At 43.5% G+C, this 22,167-nt stretch overlaps 1 protein-coding gene across 2 annotated transcripts in view; it reads left to right on the top strand.

Moving 5' to 3' along the window:
* The window catches only part of ZC4H2 (zinc finger C4H2-type containing), a 38,519-nt gene extending 25,388 nt beyond the window's left edge, over positions 1–13,131 (top strand). Inside the window, exons 2-5 of one of the 2 annotated variants that reach the window (XM_057719407.1) lie at positions 5,104–5,275; positions 6,859–7,031; positions 7,900–8,062; positions 11,646–13,131. In XM_057719407.1, the coding sequence (XP_057575390.1) occupies positions 5,104–5,275; positions 6,859–7,031; positions 7,900–8,062; positions 11,646–11,759 (622 nt within the window). In that variant the 3' untranslated portion in view covers positions 11,760–13,131. The remainder of the gene's footprint in view (positions 1–5,103; positions 5,276–6,858; positions 7,032–7,899; positions 8,063–11,645) is intronic. The other variant, XM_057719408.1, reaches the window with a different exon arrangement.
* The last annotated feature ends 9,036 nt before the right edge of the window (positions 13,132–22,167 follow it).

A 22,167-nucleotide genomic window follows, 5' to 3' on the forward strand; every position in this document is an offset into this window, starting at 1 on the left:
GTTTTAAATGTTCTGCTAAAGACCTGGTTAAGAGGATGAAAAGACAAGGAAATAAATAGGAGAAAATATTTGCAAACCACATATCTGATAAAGCACTCATATCTAGGACACATAAAGAATTCTTAAAACTCAACCCTGAGAAAACAAACAGTCCAATTAGAAAATGGGCCAAAGACACACACAGACATTTTGTGGAAAAGGATATAGAGATGGCAAATAAGTACATGAGAAGATGTTCAGTATCACTAGCCACTGGGGAAATGCAAATTAAGATCACTTTGAGGTATCACCACATACCTTTTAAAACAGTTCAAGTAAAATGGTTGGCCAGGTAGAGGAACTAGATGACTCACACATTGTTGGTGGGCATGTGAAATAGCACAGCTGCTCTGGAAAACAATTTGGCAGTTTATTAAAAAACTAAACATGCAATTACCATACAATCCAGCAATTGCAATCTTGGTCATTTATCCTAGAGAAATGACAACTTGTGGTCACATTTAAGCCTGCAGTTGGATATTCATAGCAGCTTTATCTGTAATTGCCAAAAACTGGAATCAGACCAGATATCCTTCAGTGGACATTGTTTAGAATTTTCAGTGCATAGTGATCATGAAGAGCAGACCAACTTTAGTTGGTTCTATTATTTTTTTAAATTGTCTACACACAATGCACCCCTTTATTTTCTGCACCCATGGTGGACTCCTCTCACTGCCCTGCCCTTGGTAAACCACTGCTGAGAGGTAATAGTAGTACCATCAAAGGCTGCAGTGACAGCGCTGTCCCTCCACTAAAACATGGGCCAGTCTCCCTGTGCCCCCCAAGAAACTGACTTTAGAAATAGCAGTGACAATATTCATTGCAGCATTATTTACAATAGCTAGGACGTGGAAGCAACCTAAATGTCCATCGACAGATGAATGGATAAAGACGGTGTGGCACATATATACAATGGAGTATTACTCAGCCATAAAAAGGAATGAAATTGAGTTATTTGTAGTGAGGTGGATGGACCTAGAGTCTGTCATATAGAGTGAAGTAAGTCAGAAAGGGAAGAACAAATATCGTATGCTAACACATATATATATGGAATTTTAAAAAATGGTATTGATGAACTCAGTGGTAGGGGAAGAATAAAGATGCAGAGGTAGAGAACAGACTTGAGGACATAGGGAGGTGGGGAAGGAGAAGCTGGAACAAAGTGAAAGAGTAGTATTGACATTTATATACTACCAAATATAAAATAGATAGCTAGTGGAAAGCAACTGCCTAACACAGGGAGATCAACTCGAGGACTGCTGATGACCTAGTGGGGTGGGACAGGGAAGGTGGGAAGGAGGCTCAAGAGGGAGGGAATATGGGGATATATGTATAAATACAGCTGATTCACTTTGTTGTACAGCAGAAACTGGCACAACAGTGTAAAGCAATTAAGAAACAGCAGTAAATAGAGGATATTTCTGAACTCCGTCTCCATAACTCTGCTTCCCTCCCATAACGAGGAGTCTTAGCCCTTCTGCCCCTTAGTCAGGGTCCCTAGTCCTTGCCATTTCTTGCCGCAGTGGACAATAGAAAAAGGCTCCAAAACACCTTGGATTGTGCCTACCCTGGGCCTCATACCCAAAGGATAAAGTTGCCATTTTTCTGGTGACAGGCCTCCTCCCCAGGGAGAGGAAATACCATGGTGCTTTGAGGAAGCCTTTGTGCCTTTGATTTTCCAGTTCCAGGCAGCACTTTAACTGTGACCCCACCAGGTGAAAACTTTTAGTTTATTTTGATTTAATCTGGGATTGCAGTGTCTCCTGCCCGACAACATGGGGTTGTCTATAAGCAGAATTGGACATGGGTGGAGGAGGGAGGATTAGATAAAAAGCACTCATCCAAGCAGGGATAGATGTACTATGTTGATTTCTGTGAAGTATCAGTGAGAGACCCCTCACCCCTGATTTCATTTAGTAGTAGTTGCTAGCATATGAACTGAATTGATTACAAATTAGGAGTGCTTGGGCCACCCCTATAAAATGCCATTATTCATAATGGCACTATGAGATGACTTATGCTAATGATTATTATTATAATCAACATAAGTGTTAATATACCTTTCTACTCATGCTAGTACATGTGCACACATGCACGTGCACACGTGCGCGCACACACACACACACGTTATACACACATCCTACTCATTGTAGGCTCTATATAACAAAGTTTAAACCATTGTGATAAGGAGATAACCATAGCAGAAGAGTTGGGCAGTGTGGGGAGAGATAGGTACTATCATTTGTTGACTGCCCACCCATGTGCCCCATACTCTGCTTGGAGACTTTACATGTCTTAGCTCATTTAACCCTCACCACACAACCTGTAAGGTAAGTGCTATTATTATTCCTGTGTTACTGATGAGGAGACCAGGGCTGAGAGAAGTGAAATGAGATAATCAGATTATGTCACTCTCCTGCTGCTTAAAGTTCTACAACGATTCCCCCTTCTGAAGATGAAAGTACTAGATGCTCATCTCAATCTCCAGGCTGTGTTCTGGCAACTTCCCTAGTTTCATCTCAAACACCTCTCCCCCGCCCCCCACACACCTCTTGCATTAGATATTCCAGCCACACTGACCTTTTTTCAGTTCCTCTAATGTGCCATATTCTTTTCTGTTCCAGGGCCATTGCTAGTAGTATACTCTCTACCTGGACTGCTCTCCTCTGTGTCTACCTGCTACCCACCAGCTACCTCTCCTACCCATTCTCCAGGTCTTAGCTTAGATGTCACATTCTCAGGTTATCAGCGGAGCTTCCCTTGACAGCCCCCTTGACTACAGTGTCCCTCAAGCTATGTTAGAACCCTTTGGTGTGTCCTTCCATTGCATTCTGCATCTCATCCATATTACTTATCACTTAGTTTTACATGTGTTCAGGGTCTATTTTTCTCATTAGATGAAGCTTCTTGTCCACAGGCTGTCCTGCTCTCCGCTCTATCTGTAGCATCTAGTACAGTGGCTGGCACGTGATAGATGTTCCATAAGTATTTGTTGAATGAATGTACCTTTAAGCCCTCTATAATTGGTACATAATAGGTGCCCAATGAATATAATTAAACTATAAATATACTTGTTGTTCTTATTGGCCAAGGGCTAATAGCTAGTCAGGGCAGAACCAGGAATTATACCCGTGTCTGAATCTAAAGCCCCTGTTCCTTTCACAATATGGCTCTGCCTGCAGAAATGGATTCTAGGCCCAGCACTGCCACAAACTGGCTGTGTGCATCAGGGTGAGACACTATATATCACTCTGAGTCTCAGTTTTCCCATCTGTGAATTGGGGTAGGGATAGGTGAAGTTTAGACTGCTCTCTGTGTAATCCAGAGGAAGAGAATAGAAGTTTAGATGGGAGGGGGCTCTAAATAGTGAATTAATTGACCAGTACAAATCATTATCATCCCTCTGCAAGGCAGTTGAACAGATATACCAAGAACCCTCAATATGTTTATGCCCTTTAGCCTGGGTAACCCCAGGCAGTGTGGAGTAGTGGATGGTATTAGAGAGACCTGGGTTCAAATCCCAACATCCCATTTACTAGCTCTCTGGTCTTGGGCAACTTACCATCCTGAATCCCTAATTTCCTTCTTTACAAATGGGATAATAACACCCATTCTTTTAACCTTTTCTAAGGTAAAAGCAATATGATAACTTGAAAAGAAATTTTTGAATACTGAAAGAAAAATTTCTCCTGTCATCCTACCCACCTAACATAATATTTTCTGTGGTTCTGTGCCATTGAGGGCCACCTCTTGAGGCAGGAGCCACAGGCAGTGTTGAAGAAAGGAGAGACAATGAAGACAGAAGCAGGCTGAGGTCAGAGGCCAGAGGTCAGGGTGTGGAGCAAGACTATCCATGGGGTGGGCTGGGGCAGAGGAGAAAGCCAGCTACTGAGGCAGGATAAAGGAGATGCCTAATCTGAGTAGTGGATAATGGCTAGGCAAAACCTGAGAAACAGAGACTAGAGAGCAAGTGGGAGGGCAACAGTGTGCCCTAGAGGGGCTTCCTTCCAAAGTTTTGTGGTTCTTTCACTTAGGCAGACTTCAGTGGTCTCAAAGATACTTGAAACTGTACTCTTGCCAGTTCTTTTTGTTTAGTCACATGCTTGTGTATTTTGAAATTGCAAATCTAGTGTATATACCTTTTCATTGAGTATCTTCCACATTTTCCATGTCGCAAGTCTTCATAATGATTCCTTTTAGTGGCTGCCAAAGATTCCAATTTTGCCCATAGAGCATATCCCAATTTTGCCCAGAAAGCATATCCCTGTGGTATTAACTTTTTGCTTCCTTGACTTATTTCCTTAGAATAAATTCCTAGGTGTGGGATCACTGAGCCAGAGGATATGCAATTGGGATTTAAAAACCAGAAATAGGTTTTATTTTTCTAAGAAAAGAAATGATCTTCATTTCTACCCATCCCCTTCCTCTTCCGGAACTGATGAGGGGACCCTATAGAGCTGTGCAGTCCAATATGAGAGGCAATATCCTCATGTGGCTGTTTAAACTTAATTTTAATCGATTAATTAAAATTAAATAAAATTTGAAATTCACTAGCCATATTTTGAATCCTCAGTAGCTACATGTGCCTAGTGGCTACTGTATTAGAAAGCATGGATACAGAACATTTCCATCATTGTAGAAAATTTATTGGATAGTGCTGCTCTAGAGTTTCTCAAGAGGTCATGGTTAGTTTGGGTGGGAGTTATTTGTGGCGGGGGGCTTTCCTGTGCATTGAGAGGCTGTTTAGCATGTCTGGCCCATGTCCACTAAATGCCAGTAGTGCTCTCCCTTGAATCAATCTAACAGCCAAAACCTGCTCCCACGTTTGCAAATGCTCCATCAAGGAACAAAATTATCTCCATTCGAGATGCATTGAGCTTTTATCTTAGAAGCAAGAATCTCCTACCTTTGCAGGGATGGCTTCAGGTTGCCTCTGCCTGAAGAGAGAGAAGCTTAGAAAGATGGCTTAACAAGATAGCCCTGGCTTAGGCCCTAACACTGTACTCCATTCCCCTTTTCCTTCCTTCTCCTGCTGGTCTGTTTTCTCCTTTTGGGGAATTGCAGGAACAAGACTCTGCAGATGGAAAAGATCAAGACCCGTTTGAAGGCTGAGTTTGAGGCCCTTGAATCAGAGGAGAGGCACCTGAAGGAATACAAGCAGGAGATGGACCTCCTGCTACAGGAGAAGATGGCCCATGTGGAGGAACTCCGACTGATCCACGCTGATATCAATGTGGTATGTAGCTGGCTGCTTGAAGCCTATTTCGGGGCCTTTTGAGGAGGAATAGGCAGTAGTGAGTGCTGTGGCCTCTCCTTGAGATGTGGCTGTAGCCAACTTGGGGGAGTAGGCATCAGGCTGTGGTGAAATGGAAGAATCTAGGAGTTCTGATACCCAGCCCTGGTTCTGTCACTGATTGACTGTATATCACTGGACAAGTTCCTTCTTCTCTCTGGGCCTCCTTTTCCCTCTCTGTACCATGAGAGGGATTCAGTCACCTCTGAGGTTTCATTTAGCACTGATGTGCTCTTATTCCGGGAGTCTGCAAGTTGAGAGCTAGCCTTGGGGAAAAGCAGAGCAGGCAGATGCCTCTGGGGTCTAACTTAAATTTAGGGCTCCAAAGCTTCCAACTATGCCAAATAAATTATCTCTGCCAGCCTACGAAACTGGGGCTCCCACATTAGATTCTCTCTTTTGGAGACTCTTGGTGTGTGGGGAATGAAATGCATGCTAAGGTGGTAAGTTCTCCCACTTCTTAGAATTATTAAAGCAGAGTCTGAATGATCACCTGTCTGGGCTACAGTATTGGTGATTCTTTCACCAGGTGGGAGGTTGGAGGTGCTGACCTGTAAGGCCCTTTTCAACCCTTCGGGCCTGTGAGAATGAGAATTTTTTGTTATTACATTCAAAGGAGCTAAGTTTCTATTCTTGGGAAACTCATTTCTGTGGCAATATTTATTTCCTGATATTGCCAGGCCTAGGATCTTAAAGGAACTATGAATAAAATTTGGACAGTAGTTACTTGGGATTTTCTGTGTCACGAGATCACAGGATATCAGGGTCTCATGAGGAGCTGGCAGTTCTGCTGCCAGCTAAAGATAGAGAAATAAACAAGATATTAATCACAGAGGGGCTTAAAATCTGGGTCAGTGGATCTCAAACTTGAACATGCCTCAAAGGTCACCTAGAGGGCCTGTTAAAACACAGATTGTTGGACTCCTCCCCAGAATTTTTGATTGCTTATATCTGGGGTGGTACCTGAGAATTTACATTCCTAATGAGTTCCCAGTTGATGCTGATGCTGCTGATCTGGTAACAGCATTTTGGGAACTACTGATCTAGGAGAAAGGCCACTGGCCTGGGAGGCAGAAGCCCTGAGTCTTTATGTAGACTTTGCCTCTAGGAAGCATTTCTCTGAGGCAGTTCCTTCTTCTCTCTGAGTCTCAATTTTCTGATCTGTAAAATGGTGGTGGGGTGCACTACATGAGCTCTAAGGGCCATTCCAGCTCTAAGCTGCTGTATTTGAATAATAACTACCATTTGTTGAGCCTTTAATCTGTGTGAGCCCCTGTACTGAGAGCTTATATGAATTCAATCATTGAATCTTCACCAAGATTATATGAGGTAGGTATGATCACTATCACCGTTATACAGATGAGGAAACTGAGGCTTGACAAGAGTCACATAGAATACATGGTGGCGTGAGGACTTGGTCATAGATTGGTCTGGCTCTGGAGCCTGTGCTATTATCCACTCAGCTGTGGAGCCTTACTGAGAGTCTTGGGGTCTTTTCTCTGTGCCTACCTCACTCTGTGTTCCAGATGGAAAACACCATCAAACAGTCTGAGAATGACCTAAACAAGCTTCTAGAGTCCACCCGGCGGCTACATGATGAGTATAAGCCGCTGAAGGAACATGTGGATGCCCTGCGCATGACTCTGGGCCTGCAGAGGCTCCCTGACCTATGTGAAGAGGAGGAGAAGCTCTCCTTGGAGTAAGCTGCCTGCCTCCTGTCCCTGCAGCATACAACACCACCACCACTACCAAACACACACACACACACACACACACACGTATCTATACACATATAAAGCCTAGTCTGAAAGTCAAGGTACCAGTCCTAGCCCCAGGCCTGTCAGTGGCTGACTCATTGCATGACCTTGGGCAAGTCTCTGTGTTGGGCTGTTAGATGATTAGACTACAATTACTAGATGGCTTTTAAAGTCCTTTGTGCAATTTTGACAATACAAGACTATGTCTATGACTGTGTGTGTGTGCATGTGTGTATGTGTGTGACTCTTAAGAAGTCACTTCCCAAGTCAAGATCTGTAAGGGGTGTCCAGAAACCTTTGAAAACACAGAAGAGTGAGCTTTCATGGCCTCCAGGGGCTAACCTGGAACTTTATCTTAAGACCCAGAGTTAAGAACTAGGCTTACTTTACCGAGACAGAGTTCAGTTCACTAGAAGGAAGCATACTTCCTTAAGGTAGAGCAGGCTGCCTGTGGAAGTGGTGAGCTTCTTATTCCTAGAGATATGTCAGCAGAGGCGTGAGGACACTTAATAGGAATACTGCGAAGGAACATGGGATGGAGGGTAGGCAAATGCCCTTTGAGGACTTGGCTAGCCTTGGGATTTCTTGATTTTTCTGGGTCTGTCAGAGCCAAGGAGCAGGAGGATTACCCTTCCCTGCAGACAGTGGGCCCGGTACCCAGGGAGAAGAACCTTGTGCTGGAGAGGGTGCAGGAACTTTCTACAGTGAGCCACAGCCCAAACCCCTTCATTCTGTAGCATGGCGTCCTTAAGAGGGGCAAGGTTCTCCTTGCTTTCAGAATGATCCAGCTAATGTCTCTCATCTCCAAAGTTACTTTGAGAAGCAGAAAGCAGAGTGGCAGACGGAGCCTCAGGAGCCCCCGATCCCTGAATCCTTGGCTGCTGCAGCCGCTGCCGCCCAACAACTCCAAGTGGCTAGGAAGCAGGACACTCGGCAGACAGCCACCTTCAGGCAGCAACCCCCACCTATGAAGGTGAGTGAGCTGGGTATGGACTGTGGGGGAAGCAAGGTGTCCTCAAGCAGCCCCATGGAAGATTGGGTCTGGGGCTTTGGCCTTACTTATTTGGGGTCTTCCTAAAACAGCCTTTGCTTGGGATACAGAGGAAGGGGTGGTGTGTATGTGTGCTGTAGTTGAGCCACTGGTCTTGTTGCCTCATACCCCCAGAGGGGTTAGAATGCAGGGAGATTGACAGGCTCTGCTAAAGGATAATTTTCAGGAAGTTAGAAACATGACTTGGACAAATATATAGTGAACCCGTGTCATTAACATGGGAGCCAGCAGCATTACAAAGCTGGTTCCAGAAGCATTAGAAGAACAGATAATTATATAGCCAGGAAAGGAAAGAAATGCCAAAATAAGTTTGCAATGTTAAATCCAGAGCTGGTTAATGTCCTGCAGAACAATAAAACTGTAATCTTTGTGATTACCTTTTCTTTGGAACAAAAATAATTTACATCTCTACTGGGCAAAAACCATTTGTGCCTTATCAACATTAAGTCACAGAATCTGGGCCCTGATCAATAGTAAATAGTCAAATAGTATAGTATTTAATGGAACAGTATTTATAGTCAATGTAGCAGAACAGAGAGCCCAGAAATAAACCCACACACCTATGTTCAATTAATCTCCAACAAAGGAGGCAAGAATATACAATGGAGAAAAGACAGTCTCTTCAGCAAGTGGTGTTGGGAAAGTCAGACAGCTGCATCTAAACCAATGAAATTAGAACACTCCCTCACACCATACTCAAAAGCAAACTCAAAATGGCTTAAAGACTTAAATATAAGACATGATACCACACAACTCCTAGAAGAGAACACAGGCAAAACATTCTCTGACATAAATTGTACCAATGTTTTCTTAGGTCGTCTCCCAGGGCAATAAGAAATAAAAGCAAAAAGAAACCAAATGGGACCTAACAAAATTTATAAGCTTTTGCACAGCCAAGGAAACTATAAACAAAAATGAAAAGCTAACCTAAGTAATGGGAGGAAATATTTGCAAACAATGCAACCAACAAGGGCTTAATTCCCAAAATATAAAAACAGGTCATACAACCCAGTAACAAAAAACTAAACAATCCCATCAAAGCATGCGCAGAAGACCTCAATAGACATTTCTCCAAAGAAGATATACAGATGGCCAATAGGCACATGAAAAGATGCTGAATATCGCTAATTATTAGAGAATTGCAAATCAAAACTATAATGAGGTATCACCTCACACCAGTCAGAATGGCCATCATTAAAAATTCTACAAATAAGAAATGCTGGAGAGGGCGTGGAGAAAAGAGAACCCTCCTACACTGTTGGCAGGAATGTAAACTGGCACAGCTGCTATGGAGAGCAGTATGGAAGTTCCTTAAAAAACTAAAATTTGAGTTACCGTATGGTCCTACAATCCCACTCCTGGGCATATATCCAGAGAAAACTCTAATTCAAAAAGATACATGCACCCCAATGTTCACAGCAGCACTGTTTTACAATAGCCAAGACATGGAAGCAACCTAAATGTGCATCGACCGATGAATGGATAAAGCAGATGTGGTACATATATGCAATGTAATACTACTCAGCCATAAGAAAGAATGAAACAATGCCATTTGCAGCAACATGGATGGACCTAGAGATTATCATACTAAGTAAAGTAAATCAGACAGAAAAAACAAATACCATATGATATCATTTATATGTGGAATCTAAAATATGACACAAATGAACTTATTTACAAAACAGAAACAGATTCACAGACATAGAAAACAAACTTATGGTTACCAAAGGGGAAAGGGGGTGGGGCAGGGATAAATTAGGCATTTGGGATTGGCAGATACAAACTACTGTATATAAAATAAACAACAAGGTCCTACTGTATAGCACAGGGAACTACATTCAATATCCTCTAATAAACCATAATGGAAAAGAATATGGAAAGAATATCTATCTATCTATCTATCTATCATCATCTATCTATATCACTTCTTTGTACACCAGAAGCTAACACAACATTGTAAATCAACTATACTTCAATTTTTTAAATAAGTAATAAATAGTCAAACAAAGGGACATTCCCCTAGAGCAAGGGTCAGCAGACCAGAACCCACAGGCCAAGTGTGACCTGCTCCCTGTTTCTGTAAATAAAGTTTTATTGGCCCACACACATGCCTGCTTGTTTATGTATTATCTACAGCTTCTTTTGTGTAAAATAGTTAGAGCTGAGTAGTTGCAACTAAAATCATATGACCTGAAAAGGAAGCCTAAAATATTTACTATCTTGGCCTTTACAGGAAAAGTTTATTGATACCTGTCCTAGAGAATTAAATAATCCTTGAGTGGGCCTATTAGACCATGCTCCAGTATAATGCTTATTGGATATGCAGTTCACATTTTGCCTTATTGCCAAGTTTTGGATATTTTCCTCAGTACCCCTCTTTGACTCTCACTCCCTTGTATCCTTTACAGCCCTTACATCCAGCACGGATTTCGCTACTTAGGACTCACTACTTGGGTGTTGCTCCTTCTGAGGCAGGAGATAGATGGGCCCTAAGCTAGGCATTTACAACTGGCCTCCCATTTACATTTCATGGGGCAGGAAAAAGTGGGCTTCAGGCCAGACACTTACAACTAGTCTCCTGTTTACATTTCCTGAGACAGGAGATAGATGGGGTCCAGGTTAGACATTTAAAATCAACCTCCTGTTTGCGCTCCGAAATGGAAGAAACAACAGACACAGGGTAAATAGCCAGTCTTTGTCTCCTGTGGACACCTTAAGATAACAGTCATGGCAGGAACAGAGAAGGGCTAAACCTTGTTTGAGTAAAGGATCAAGAAGTCATATGTTTCCCATCCTTGGGGCAACGGAGACATTGCACAGGTGCAGAAAGGCTCCTTGGGGGTTAAAAAGGAGGGGGCACCACCCCATAACATGTGCTGCTAAGGCCTTCCCATAGGCCTCCGGGCTGAAATCCATCTTGGAAAAAAGTTGTGCATGCATGTTGGGGAGGGTCCTAGGGCAGGTCAGGTGTGGAAAAAGAAACCAGATAATTGGCCAAAGGTAAACAAAGACCTGGAAGAACTGCCCTATATAAACAACTTAACCTCCCTACTGTGCTCCTCCTCATTAGGGAGGATGCCCACACCCTTTCTCTCCAGTGTGTATCTCTGCCTTGCTTCTGTCTTAGATAAACAAACTTTCTCTGTGTGCTCTCCCACTTGTTGTTGTGCATTGTCTCTAATAATAAATTTTGTACTTGCTTTTACAGTTTTTGCCTCCAGGAGAAATGTATATTTCACTGGGGGCAAGAGCCAGTGAAAAATAGCTTCTAGCCTCTAGCCCTTGCTGGTGGCTAGGATTCCTGGTTCTCATCTAGGCTACCCAGGTTCAACTCCTGGGCAGGGAATTAAGATCTTGCTTCATGCCACCGCTCACTGCTGCCTCTCCGAGATCACTTCCTGCTGGGAAATCACAATTGCTTTTGGGGCCCCTGGGGATCAGAAGGACAAGCCATGGCCTAGAAGAATCTGACCACTAACTTTCTTTGTCTTGTGTCCCCCACCAGGCCTGCTTGTCATGTCATCAGCAAATTCACCGAAATGCACCTATATGCCCTCTGTGCAAAGCCAAAAGTCGGTCCAGGAACCCCAAAAAGCCAAAACGGAAGCAGGATGAATGAAAAGAGGAAGAACACTTAGAGCTCTGCTGCTCATAACCCCACCCCTTGGCCAGAGTGATTGATGTATCCATGTGAAACAACCCTTCCCCACCTCTACAAAGTCTCCTATTTAATGTGATGGAAGCACAACCCCTCTTTTTTCTTTGCTCTTGTTTCTTTCTGCTCTTAGAGTTTCTGGTTTAAGAAGAGATGTGGTTCAGGTGCTAATGACAGTTGTGTCTGAAGATCCCTTCTCTCTCACCCACATTTCAACCTCTGCCCTTGTTTGGAGCTAAGGGAAGGGTGGAGGTCCCAGATGTGATTTTCCATCTCTTGTGCCTGAGGCCCGAGGCCTAAGGTCTGAGGGCTGGGGAGACCCGTATCCTTTTTTCAGGTGAAGGCTCCAGTGTCCCCCCTCCCAGTACCTTTGCCTTAGGCTCTGAAGGGACAACAGTCTTCTTGCTGGACTTTCCAATAGGCTTGGTGCATATATCTCCCCCAGCCCCACCCTCATCTCATCCTCATGCCTGGATGTAGCTTGGACAAGCTCTCCTTTTCATATCCATTTGGGAGGCCTGGCTGTTATTATTGAGACCACCAGTCCACCCCCTGGCAGTTTCCCAAATATACTGAAGTTCTCAGGTACCAGGCTATGTGTCTGGGGATCCTAAAATCTGTGGGCTTTCCTCCCATAAGAACACTAGCTTTTGAAAATCAGTTGTAGATGTTCCCCACAGTGAAATCAGGGAGCCAGACCCACTCCACAAGCCCTGCCTAACACGTTGCCTAAGTCATTGGTCTGAGGGCCCTGCTATAGGGGCCACCTTAGGCTGGAGAGGCCCTAGGCTGATATTTGTGTTGCCTTTTGTTCAAAACCATTACTCTGGCATTAACTCAAATGGTATATTTTAGAGGTCAGAGTAGTGGGATGATATTCAACTGAATGCCAATCATGTTACACATGCAGGTAGCTGGGACTCCTACTCTAGTCATCTCTCCCTCTCTTGGGTCGGCTCTCTTCTCTAAGGCAGCCTCAGCTCAGGTCAGCTTTTGGCCACCCCCTTTCCTGTGGATTGTGCAGGTGGCTTTCCCTCTCAAAAGAAAATGCACCAGGTTCCCCAAGCCCTACAGCTCTTCAAAGCCAGATCTCTAGTCAAGTCATTCTCATACTGAAGGAATGGGATGGGTGCTGGCTGACTGAAAAAGTGTTAGCTCCAGGTATCAGTCCTTGGCTGGAGAGGGGGGCTATTTTTCCTTCTTTTCTTAACTGTAGTTTTAAGTTGCCACAGTGTCTGTGTGTTCATAATATATAAAAGATTTCTCTGCTCTTTGACAGTAAGAGTGTTATGTCTGTACAAATCCTTTCAAATAAACAGTTGTTCATTGGAGTAAATGCTGACTCAGTACCTACAAGTACCAGGTAACACAAAAGATGTAATGCCCTTCCCTGTTCTGGGTAGCCCCTCTTTACTCTTATCATTATTATTATTATTATCATTAATTTTTTTATATTTTTTGTCTGTGTTGGGTCTTCATTGTTCTGTGTGGGCTTTCTCTGGTTGTGGTGGTGCGTGGGCTTCTCATTGCAGTGGCTTCTCTTGTTGTGGAGCACAGGCTCTAGGCACATGGGCTTCAGTAGTTGCAACACACAGGCTCAGTAGTTGTGGCTTGCGGTCTCTAGAGCACAGGCTCAGTAGCTGTGGCACATGGGCTTAGTTGCTCCACAGCACGTGGGATCTGCCCGAACCAGGGATCGAACACGTGTCTGCTGCATTGGCAGGCGGATTCTTAACCACTGCGCCACCAGGGAAGTCCCAACTCTTCTTTACTCTTAGTCACTCCACCCCACAAGTGAGAAAACCAGGCACATCACTGCGTAATAATTTACCATTTTTATAACAATTTCCATTTATTCAGTGCCTACTCTGTGTCAGGTCTCTATGTAACATGCTTTATATAAATGATTGTATTTGATTTCCAAAACAACCTGTCAAGCTAGGTGTTCTTATTGCCATTTTCCAAAAATGTAAACTGAAGCTCAGAGAAGTTAAATAACTTGTACAGAGTTAAACAGACAGCTAGTAAGAGAAGTTTCAGGATTTGAACCCAGATTTGTCTGGTTCCAGAGTCCAATTTTTTTTTTCCTACTTTTTCTCCGTGATCATTTTTTTAAGCTTTTCTCCCTTTTGGGATGGCTTGAGCACAGGAGTAGTTGAAATAACACTGAACTAGAAATCATGGACTAGGAATTCAGTGACTGATGCAGGAATGTAAAGAAAGGCCTGGGTCCCTACGTGGATACAATAGGGAGCAACTCTGAAGGGTCATCCCAGCTTCAGAGCTCCCCATGGGTGGACTGTGGTTTCCATTAAGACTGAGTTGCAGTTCAACATCTCCCTCTCTCCAGTCCTGCCTCCTTCTCTTCCCTTTTCTTCTACAAGTGTTGTTCCCAAGGGCTCCCTAATTAATATCCTGTACATTAAACTGTCCCAGTGCTTTCCAGAAACCCAACAGTTGACAGAAACTTCTCTGTGCTTCAGTGTCCTCATCTGGAAAAATGGGAAAAATAACAGTGCCTACTTCTGGTGCTGTTGTGAGCAATGCCAGGCATATAGTAAGCACTTCTTCCCCTTGTGCCTCTGGCACCAGGTAGATTGGATGACCAGTCAAAAGAAATACCATTTGTCTTAGCTGACATTATGTTACAGAGTCTAAGCTCACTCTGCTCACCACATGACTGGCCAACAAATTGGAGATGGGGTGTTGAGGGAAGGAATATGACTTTATTCAGAATGCCAGCAGACCGAGAAGATGGCAGACTAATGTCTCCATGAAACCATCTTATCAGGTTTCTTTTCTAGAACAGGGAGAGGGAGGAGATGAGGAAGTAAAGTAAAAAGGCCATAAGATTTGCCCCTGGAATGGCCAGCCTCGGGGAGGGGATGTGTTAATTTCCTCTTTCTTGCAGCCATCCACAGGTGGACAGGGTCAGGATGTTTCCCTGAACAAAGGCACTTTGGTTTAACATTGAGGCAGAGGGGCAGGATTCTCTGAGGCAGGCCATTATGTTCAGACAGTATCCTTTTAGTGAACAAAAGCAATGGGAAGCAAAGGTTAAAGAAACAGATCCAACATGGAGTCAGATTTGGCTCTTCCCTGTTACAATTACTCTACCACCCCAGATTTTGTTCAGCTACAAGCCTGCTTTTGAGGTGGCCTTGACTTCCTCTGGGCAAAGGGAGGACACTCTGCTGTGTGACCTGGAGTACACCTTAACCTATATAGGCCTCAGCAGGTCCCCACAAAGTATAGGAGAAGTGGCCGTTGCTCTGCATCTTTGGTACACTGGAGGTCAGAACTGTCAATTCAGTGGTAGCACAACTAGCCAGGTCAGCCATTTCCCAGGCAACACTTCTGAATAGGAAGGGAACAATCAAATGTTGAGCACCAACACCTGCCAGCCACTGGGTAGGGTGCTACTATCTCACTTAATTTTTCTGGTTCATCTATCTTTTGTTGTGAAACAAACAACCCTAAAACTTAGTGGCTTAAAACAGCCACCGTTTATTTGCTCGTGATTCTACAATTTGAGCCAGACTTGCTGTGAATGGCTTATTTCTGTTCCATGTGGTGTTGCCTCAGACAGCTTGGCTGGGGCTGAAGGACCCAAGATGTGTGCACTCTCATATCTGGTACCTCAGCTGTGGTGGCTGAAACAGCTGTGGGGTGGCTGGGCCTCTTACCTCCATTTGTAGTATTTTACCCTCCAGGGCTTTTTTTTTCTCCACTGAGCCTCTCTCTCCAAGTAGAGGAGTGAGACATTTTTTGCACGGCAGCAGTCTTCCCAGAGGGTGAAAACCAAAGCTGCAAGGCCTTTTGTGGCATAAGACCAGAAGTCATACAGCAAAACTGCTACTGTACTCTATTGGTCAAAGCAAGTCACAGAGCCAGCCCAGATTTAAGGAGTAGGGAAAAGAGACTCCACCTCTTGATGGGAGGAGCTGCATGCCTGTCAGAGATGGGAGGAATTGTTGGTTGTATTTGCAGTCAACCTACCACATCTTCCAACAACAACCTTACAAGGAAGGCATTATGTGTGTCCATTTTTACAGATGATAAAACTGAGGTTCAAAGAGGGTAAAGTAGTTGCCCAACAAACAACTAGGAAGGGGCAAAGCCAGGAGGCAAGCCTACATGTGTCTGTCTTTAAAGCCTGTGTTTCTTCTGCCTAAGAGCAGTTCTTCAGGTAAGTCTGAGACCTGGTTAGAGGAGACTAAAGAAAGGAAGAGAAGGAACAAAATAGAGTAAAAGACGAAGATGAGGCGGGTGAAGGAGAGAGAGATGAAGGAAGAGGAGGAGAGCAAGGGAAGTTATTCGTTATATTGGTAAAATGCTGTAAAGCACCTTCTTCAGCATTCTCATTTAATGCTCACATTAGTAGCCCTGTATTGTTAGTAGAGCATGTAGTATTACATTTTACAGATGAGACCCAGAGAGGGGAACTGACTTGCCCAAGGTCACTTAGCAGGTTAAGAGCAAAGCCACAACTAGAATCCAGGCCTTCCAATCTGGGAATAACCCAGTTTGGGGCCCTCTTTACATGTCTGACCCAGTGGGGATGAATTGTATATATGCTTTGTACCAGATGGGTCGTTTTTACGCTGAGGATAGGTGCTCACTCCACAGGGGAAGGCCAGGCAATTTTAGCAATTCTGCTCTTAAAGTCCAGTTCCCTGTTATTATTATGCCCTCAGCAATTATCAGCATCTGTGCAATGTTCAACATCTCCCAAGGTGAACTCCGGGAAGGCTGTTAACTCGGGGCCAGGTGCCCTTAGGTTAGGTACTTAACCTCTCTGGACCTCCAATATCTCATACATGAGGTAGGAATAGTAGTATTCCTCTCCTCATGGCATTATAGTGAAGGTTAAATGAGCTAATAATATATGTAAAGTGCCTAGAAGAGCACTTGAGAAGCATTCAGTAAATGATAGCTCTGAGGAAGAAAATGATAAGGATTAACTGGCTTCTTGAGAGGCCAAAGATGATGATGAGGAAGAAGAGAAGATGGAGGAGGAGAAGGAGGAGGAGGAAGAGGAAGGGGAAGAAGACAAGAAAGGGGAGGAGAAGGGAGGGGGAGAAAGGGAAGAGGAGGCAGGGTACAATAGGGAAGGGATTGTCCCCATGTAGGGCCTCCCACAGTGGGAAAACTGATAGCCGAGAGTCACGGTTCTTTTCCTGGAGCTTGATGAGATTCCGAGGCTCTGCTGCCACTTATCATTGAGTCTGTTTCGTGGTTATAAAAAGACACAGGTGCTTTTAACTTCAAGATGGCAGAGGAGTAACACATGGAGATCACCCTCCTCCCCACAAATACATCAAGACTACATCTACACGTGGAACAGCTTCTGCGGAACACCTACCGAACACTGGCAGGGGACCCCAGACTTCCAAAAAGCCAAGAAAATCCCCACATAAGTGGGTAGGGCAAAACAAAAAAAGAAAAAAATAAGAAGAGAGACAAAGGAATCGGGATGGGACCTGCCCTTGTGGGAGGGAGCTGTGAAGGAGGAAGTTTCCACACGCTAGGAAGCCCCCTCACTGGTGGGGATGGAGGGGGCTGAGCTTCAGAGCCTTGAAGGAAAGGGCAGCAACAGTGGTGCAGAGGGCAGAGTGGAGAGATTCCCGCATGAAAGACTGGTGCCAAAAAGCACTCACCAGCCTGAGACACTTGTCTGCTCGCCCACTGGAGTGGGTGGGGGCTGGGCACTGAGGCATGAGCTTTGGAGGTCAGACCCCAGGGAGAGGACAGGGATTGGCTGTGTGAGGACAGTATGGGGGGAGGGGCTACTGTGCCACAGCTAGCTGGGAGGAGGACTGGGAAAAAACCTGGGCCTGCTGGAGAGGTGGGAGACCTTAGTTGCAGGGTGCTCCATGTGTTCACAGAAGGCAGGGCAATGCCTACACAAGCGCAAGCCATGGCCCCAGAGGCTGCAGCTGCAGCCACAAAGGGTCCTGTGTACAAGTCAGGTCAATGCCCACACCCTCCCGGCAGCCTGTGCAGCCCACCACTGTCGAGGGTCCCGTGATCCGGGACCAACTTCCCCAGGAGAGTGCACGGCACACCTCAGGCTCTTTCAACTTCATATCAGCCTCTGCTGTTGCAGGCTCTTCCCACACATCCCAGTTGTGGCTGCCATATACCTCCCTCCCCCTGGCCTGAGTGAGCAAGTGAGCCCTAATCAGCCACTGCTTTCACCCACTCTTGCCTGGGCAGGGAACAGATACCTGAGGGTGGCCCACACGCAGGGTCAAAACCAAAACTGAGAGCCGGGTGCTGTGCAACCAAACAAGAAAAAGGGAAAATTCTCTGTGCAGCCACAGGAGCAGTGGGTTAAATCCCCGCAATCAGCTTGGGACACCCTGAATCTGTGGATTACCTGAATAGACAACAAGTGTTCCTACAATTGAGGTTGTGGACTTTGGGGGCAAGTGTACACTGGAGTAAGGCTAGATCAGAGTCTGACTGGCACCACAGTGCCCACAGCAGGTCCAGATACCTCCCTAAAAGTATTGGAGGACTTCCTGGTTTTCTTTCTGCATTTGATTTATTTCTGGTTTTGTGTTTTCGTTAGTTTAGGTTTTAGTGTTTGTTTTCATTTTGGGGCTTGTTTATTGGCTTGGTTGTTCTCTTCTTTGTTCTCTCTTCCCTTTTCTCTGTTCTTTTTTTCTTTTCATTTTGTGAGTGTGTGTGTATACATTTCTTTGTGTGACTTTGTCTGTTTAGTTTTGCTTTTATCATTTGTCTTGGAGTTTTGTCTCCTTCTCCTTCTTCCTTTTCTTCCATGCCATGCAGCTTGCAGGGTCTCAGTGCTCCAGCTAGGGGTTGGGCCTGAGCCTTCGAAGTGGGAGAGCTGAGTCCAGGACGATGGACTGTCAGAGAACTCCTGGCCCTAAGGAATATTAATTGGCAAGAGCTCTCCCAGAGGTCTCCATCTCAACAATAAGATCCAGCTCCATCCAACAGCCAGCAAGCTCCAGAGCTGGACTCCTCATGCCAAATAATTAGAAAGACAGGAACACAACCCCACCCATTAGCAGACAGGCTGCCTAAAGTCATACTAAGTTCACAGACACCCCAAAACACACCACTGGACATGGCCCTACCCATCAGAAGGAAAAGATCCAGCTCCATCCACCAGAACACAGGCACCAGTCCCTCCCCCTCCCCACCAGGAAACCTACACAAGCCACTGGATGAACCTCACCCATTGGGAACAGACAACAAAAGTAAGAGGGACTATGACCCTGCAGCCTGAGGAAAGGAGATCCCAAATACAGTAAGTTAATCAAAATGAGAAGACAGAGAAATATGCAGCAGATGAAGGAACAAGGTAAAAACCCACAAGACCAAACAAATGAAGAAGAGATAAGCAGTCTACCTGAAAAAGAATTCAGAGTAATCATAGTAAAGGTGATTTAAGAACTCAGAAATAGAATGGCAGCACAGATGGAGAAAATACAAGGGCATAGAAGAACTAAAGAGTAAACAAACAGTGATGAACAACACAATAACTGAAATTAAAAATACTCTGGAAGGAATCAATAGCAGAATAACTGAGGCATAAGAATGGATAAGTGAGCTGGAAGATAGAATGACAGAAATAACTGCCATGGAGCAGAATAAAGAATGAAAGGAATTAAGGACAGTTTCAGAGACCTCTGGGACAACATTGAATGCACCAATGTTTAAATTATAGGGGTCATAGGAGAAGAATAGAAGAAGAAAGGGTCTGAAAAAATATTTGAACAGATTAAAGTCAAAAACTTCCCGAATATATGGAAAAGAAAGAATCAAGTCCAGGAAGCGCAGAGAGTCCCATATAAGATAAACCCAAGGAGAAGTATGCTGAGACACATATTAATCAAACTATCAAAAATTAAATACGAAGACAAAATATTGAAAGCATCAAGGGAAAAGCAACAAATAACGTACAAGGGAATCCCCACAAGGTTAACAGCTGATCTTTCCACAGAAACTCTGCAGGTCAGAAGGGAGTGGCAGCATATATTTAAAGTGATGAAAGGGAAAAACCTACAATCAAGATTACTCTACCCAGCAAGGATCTCATTCAGATTCAACAGAAAAATCAAAAGCTTCACAGACAAGTAAAAGTTAAGAGAATTCAGCACCGCCAAACCAGCTCTACAGCAAATGCTAAAGGAACTTAACTAGCCAGGAAACACAAGAGAAGGAAAAGACCTACAAAAGCAAACCCAAAACAATTAAGAAAATGGCAATAGGAACATACATACTGATAATTACCTTAAATGTGAATGGATTAAATGCTCCAACCAAGAAACAGACTGGCTGAATGGATACATAATCAAAACCTATATGTGGCCTACAAGAGTCTCACTTCAGAACTAGGGACACACACAGACTGAAAGTGATGGGATGGAAAAATACATTCCATGCAAATGGAAATCAAAAGAAAGCTGAAGTAGCAATACTCATATCAGACAAAATAATAGACTTCAAAATAAAGACTATTACAAGAGACAAGGAAGGACACTACATAATGATCAAGTGCTCAACCCAAGAAGAAGACATAACAATTGTAAATATTTATGCACCCAACATAGGAGCACCTCAATACATAAGGTAAATGCTAACAGCCATAAAAGGGCAAATTGACAGTAACACAATAATAATAGGGGACGTTAACTCCCCATATACAACAAAAAGATCATCCAAACAGAAAATAAAAAAGGAAACATAAGCTCTAAGTGACACATTGGACCAGATGGAATTAATTAATATTTATAGGATATTCTGTCCAAAAACAACAGAATACACTTTCTTTGCAAGTGCACATGGAACATTCTCCAGGATAGATCACATCGTGGGTCACAAATCAAGCTATGGTAAATTTACGAAAATTGAAATTGTATCAAGCATTTATTCTGACCACAGTGCTATGAGACTAGATATCAATTACAGGGGAAAAAATTGCAAAAAGTACAAACATATGGAGGCTAAACAACACACTACTAAATAACCAAGAGATCACAGAAGAAATCAAAGAGGAACTCAAAAAATACCTGGAAACAAATGACAATGAAAACACAATGACCCAAAACCTATGGGGTGTAGCAAAAGCAGTTCTAAGAGGGAAGTTTATAGCAATACAATTCTACCTTCATAAAGAAGAAAAATGTCAAGCAAACAACCTAACCTTACAGCTAAAGTAAATAGAGAAAGAAGAACACAAAAAACCCCAATGTCAGCAGAAGGAAAGAAATCATAAAGATCCAATCAGAAACAAATGAAAAAGAAATGAAGGAAAAAATAGCAAAGATCAATAAAACTGAAAGCTGGTTCATTCAGAAGATAAACAAAGTTGATAAACCATTAGCCAGACTCATCAGGAAAAAAAGGGAGAAGACTCAAATCAACAGAATCAGAAATGAAAAAGGAGAAGTAACAACTGACACCACAGAAATACAAAAGATCATGAGAGACTACTACAAGCAACTGTATGCCAATAAAATGGACAACCTGGAAGAAATGGACAAATTCTTAGAAAAGTATAACGTTCCAAGACTGAACCAGGAAGAAATAGAAAATATGAACAGACCAATCACAAGCACTGAAATTGAAAGTGTGATTAAAAATCTTTCAACAAACAAAAGCCCAGGGCCAGATGGCTTCACAGGCGAATTATATCAAACATTTAGAGAAGAGCTAACACCTATCCTTCTATAAGTCTTCCAAAATATAGCAGAGGGAAGAACACTCCCAACCTCATTCTACGAGGCCACCAACATGCTGATACCAAAACCAGACAAAGATGTCAGAAAAAAAAAGAAAGAAAGAAAATTACAGACCAATATCCCTGATAAACATAGATGCAAAAATCCTCAGCAAAATACTAGCAAACAGAATCCAACAGCACATTAAACAGATCACACACCATGATCAAGGGGGGTTTATCACAGGAATGCAAGGATTCTTCAATACATGCAAATCAATCAATGTGATGCACCATATCAGCAAATTGAAGAATAAAAACCATATGATAATCTCAATAGATGCAGAAAAGTCTTTTGACAAAACTGAACACCTATCTATCATTAAAAAAAAAAAAAAAAAACTCCCCAGAAAGTGGGCATAGAGGGAACTTACCTCAACATAGTAAAGGCCATATATGACAAATCCACAGCCAACATCATCCTCAATGGTGAAGAACTGAAAGCATTTCCTCTAAGATCAGGAACAAGACAAGGGTACCCACTCACACCACTATTATTCAACATAGTTTTGGAAGTTTTAGCAACGGGAATCAGAGAAGAAATAGATATAAAAGGAATCCATATTGCAAAGAAGAAGTACAACTGTCACTGTTTGTAGGTGACATGATACTATA

The sequence above is a fragment of the Hippopotamus amphibius genome, chromosome X, assembly GCF_030028045.1.
Source record: "Hippopotamus amphibius kiboko isolate mHipAmp2 chromosome X, mHipAmp2.hap2, whole genome shotgun sequence".
In the NCBI taxonomy this organism is placed as follows: domain Eukaryota; kingdom Metazoa; phylum Chordata; class Mammalia; order Artiodactyla; family Hippopotamidae; genus Hippopotamus; species Hippopotamus amphibius.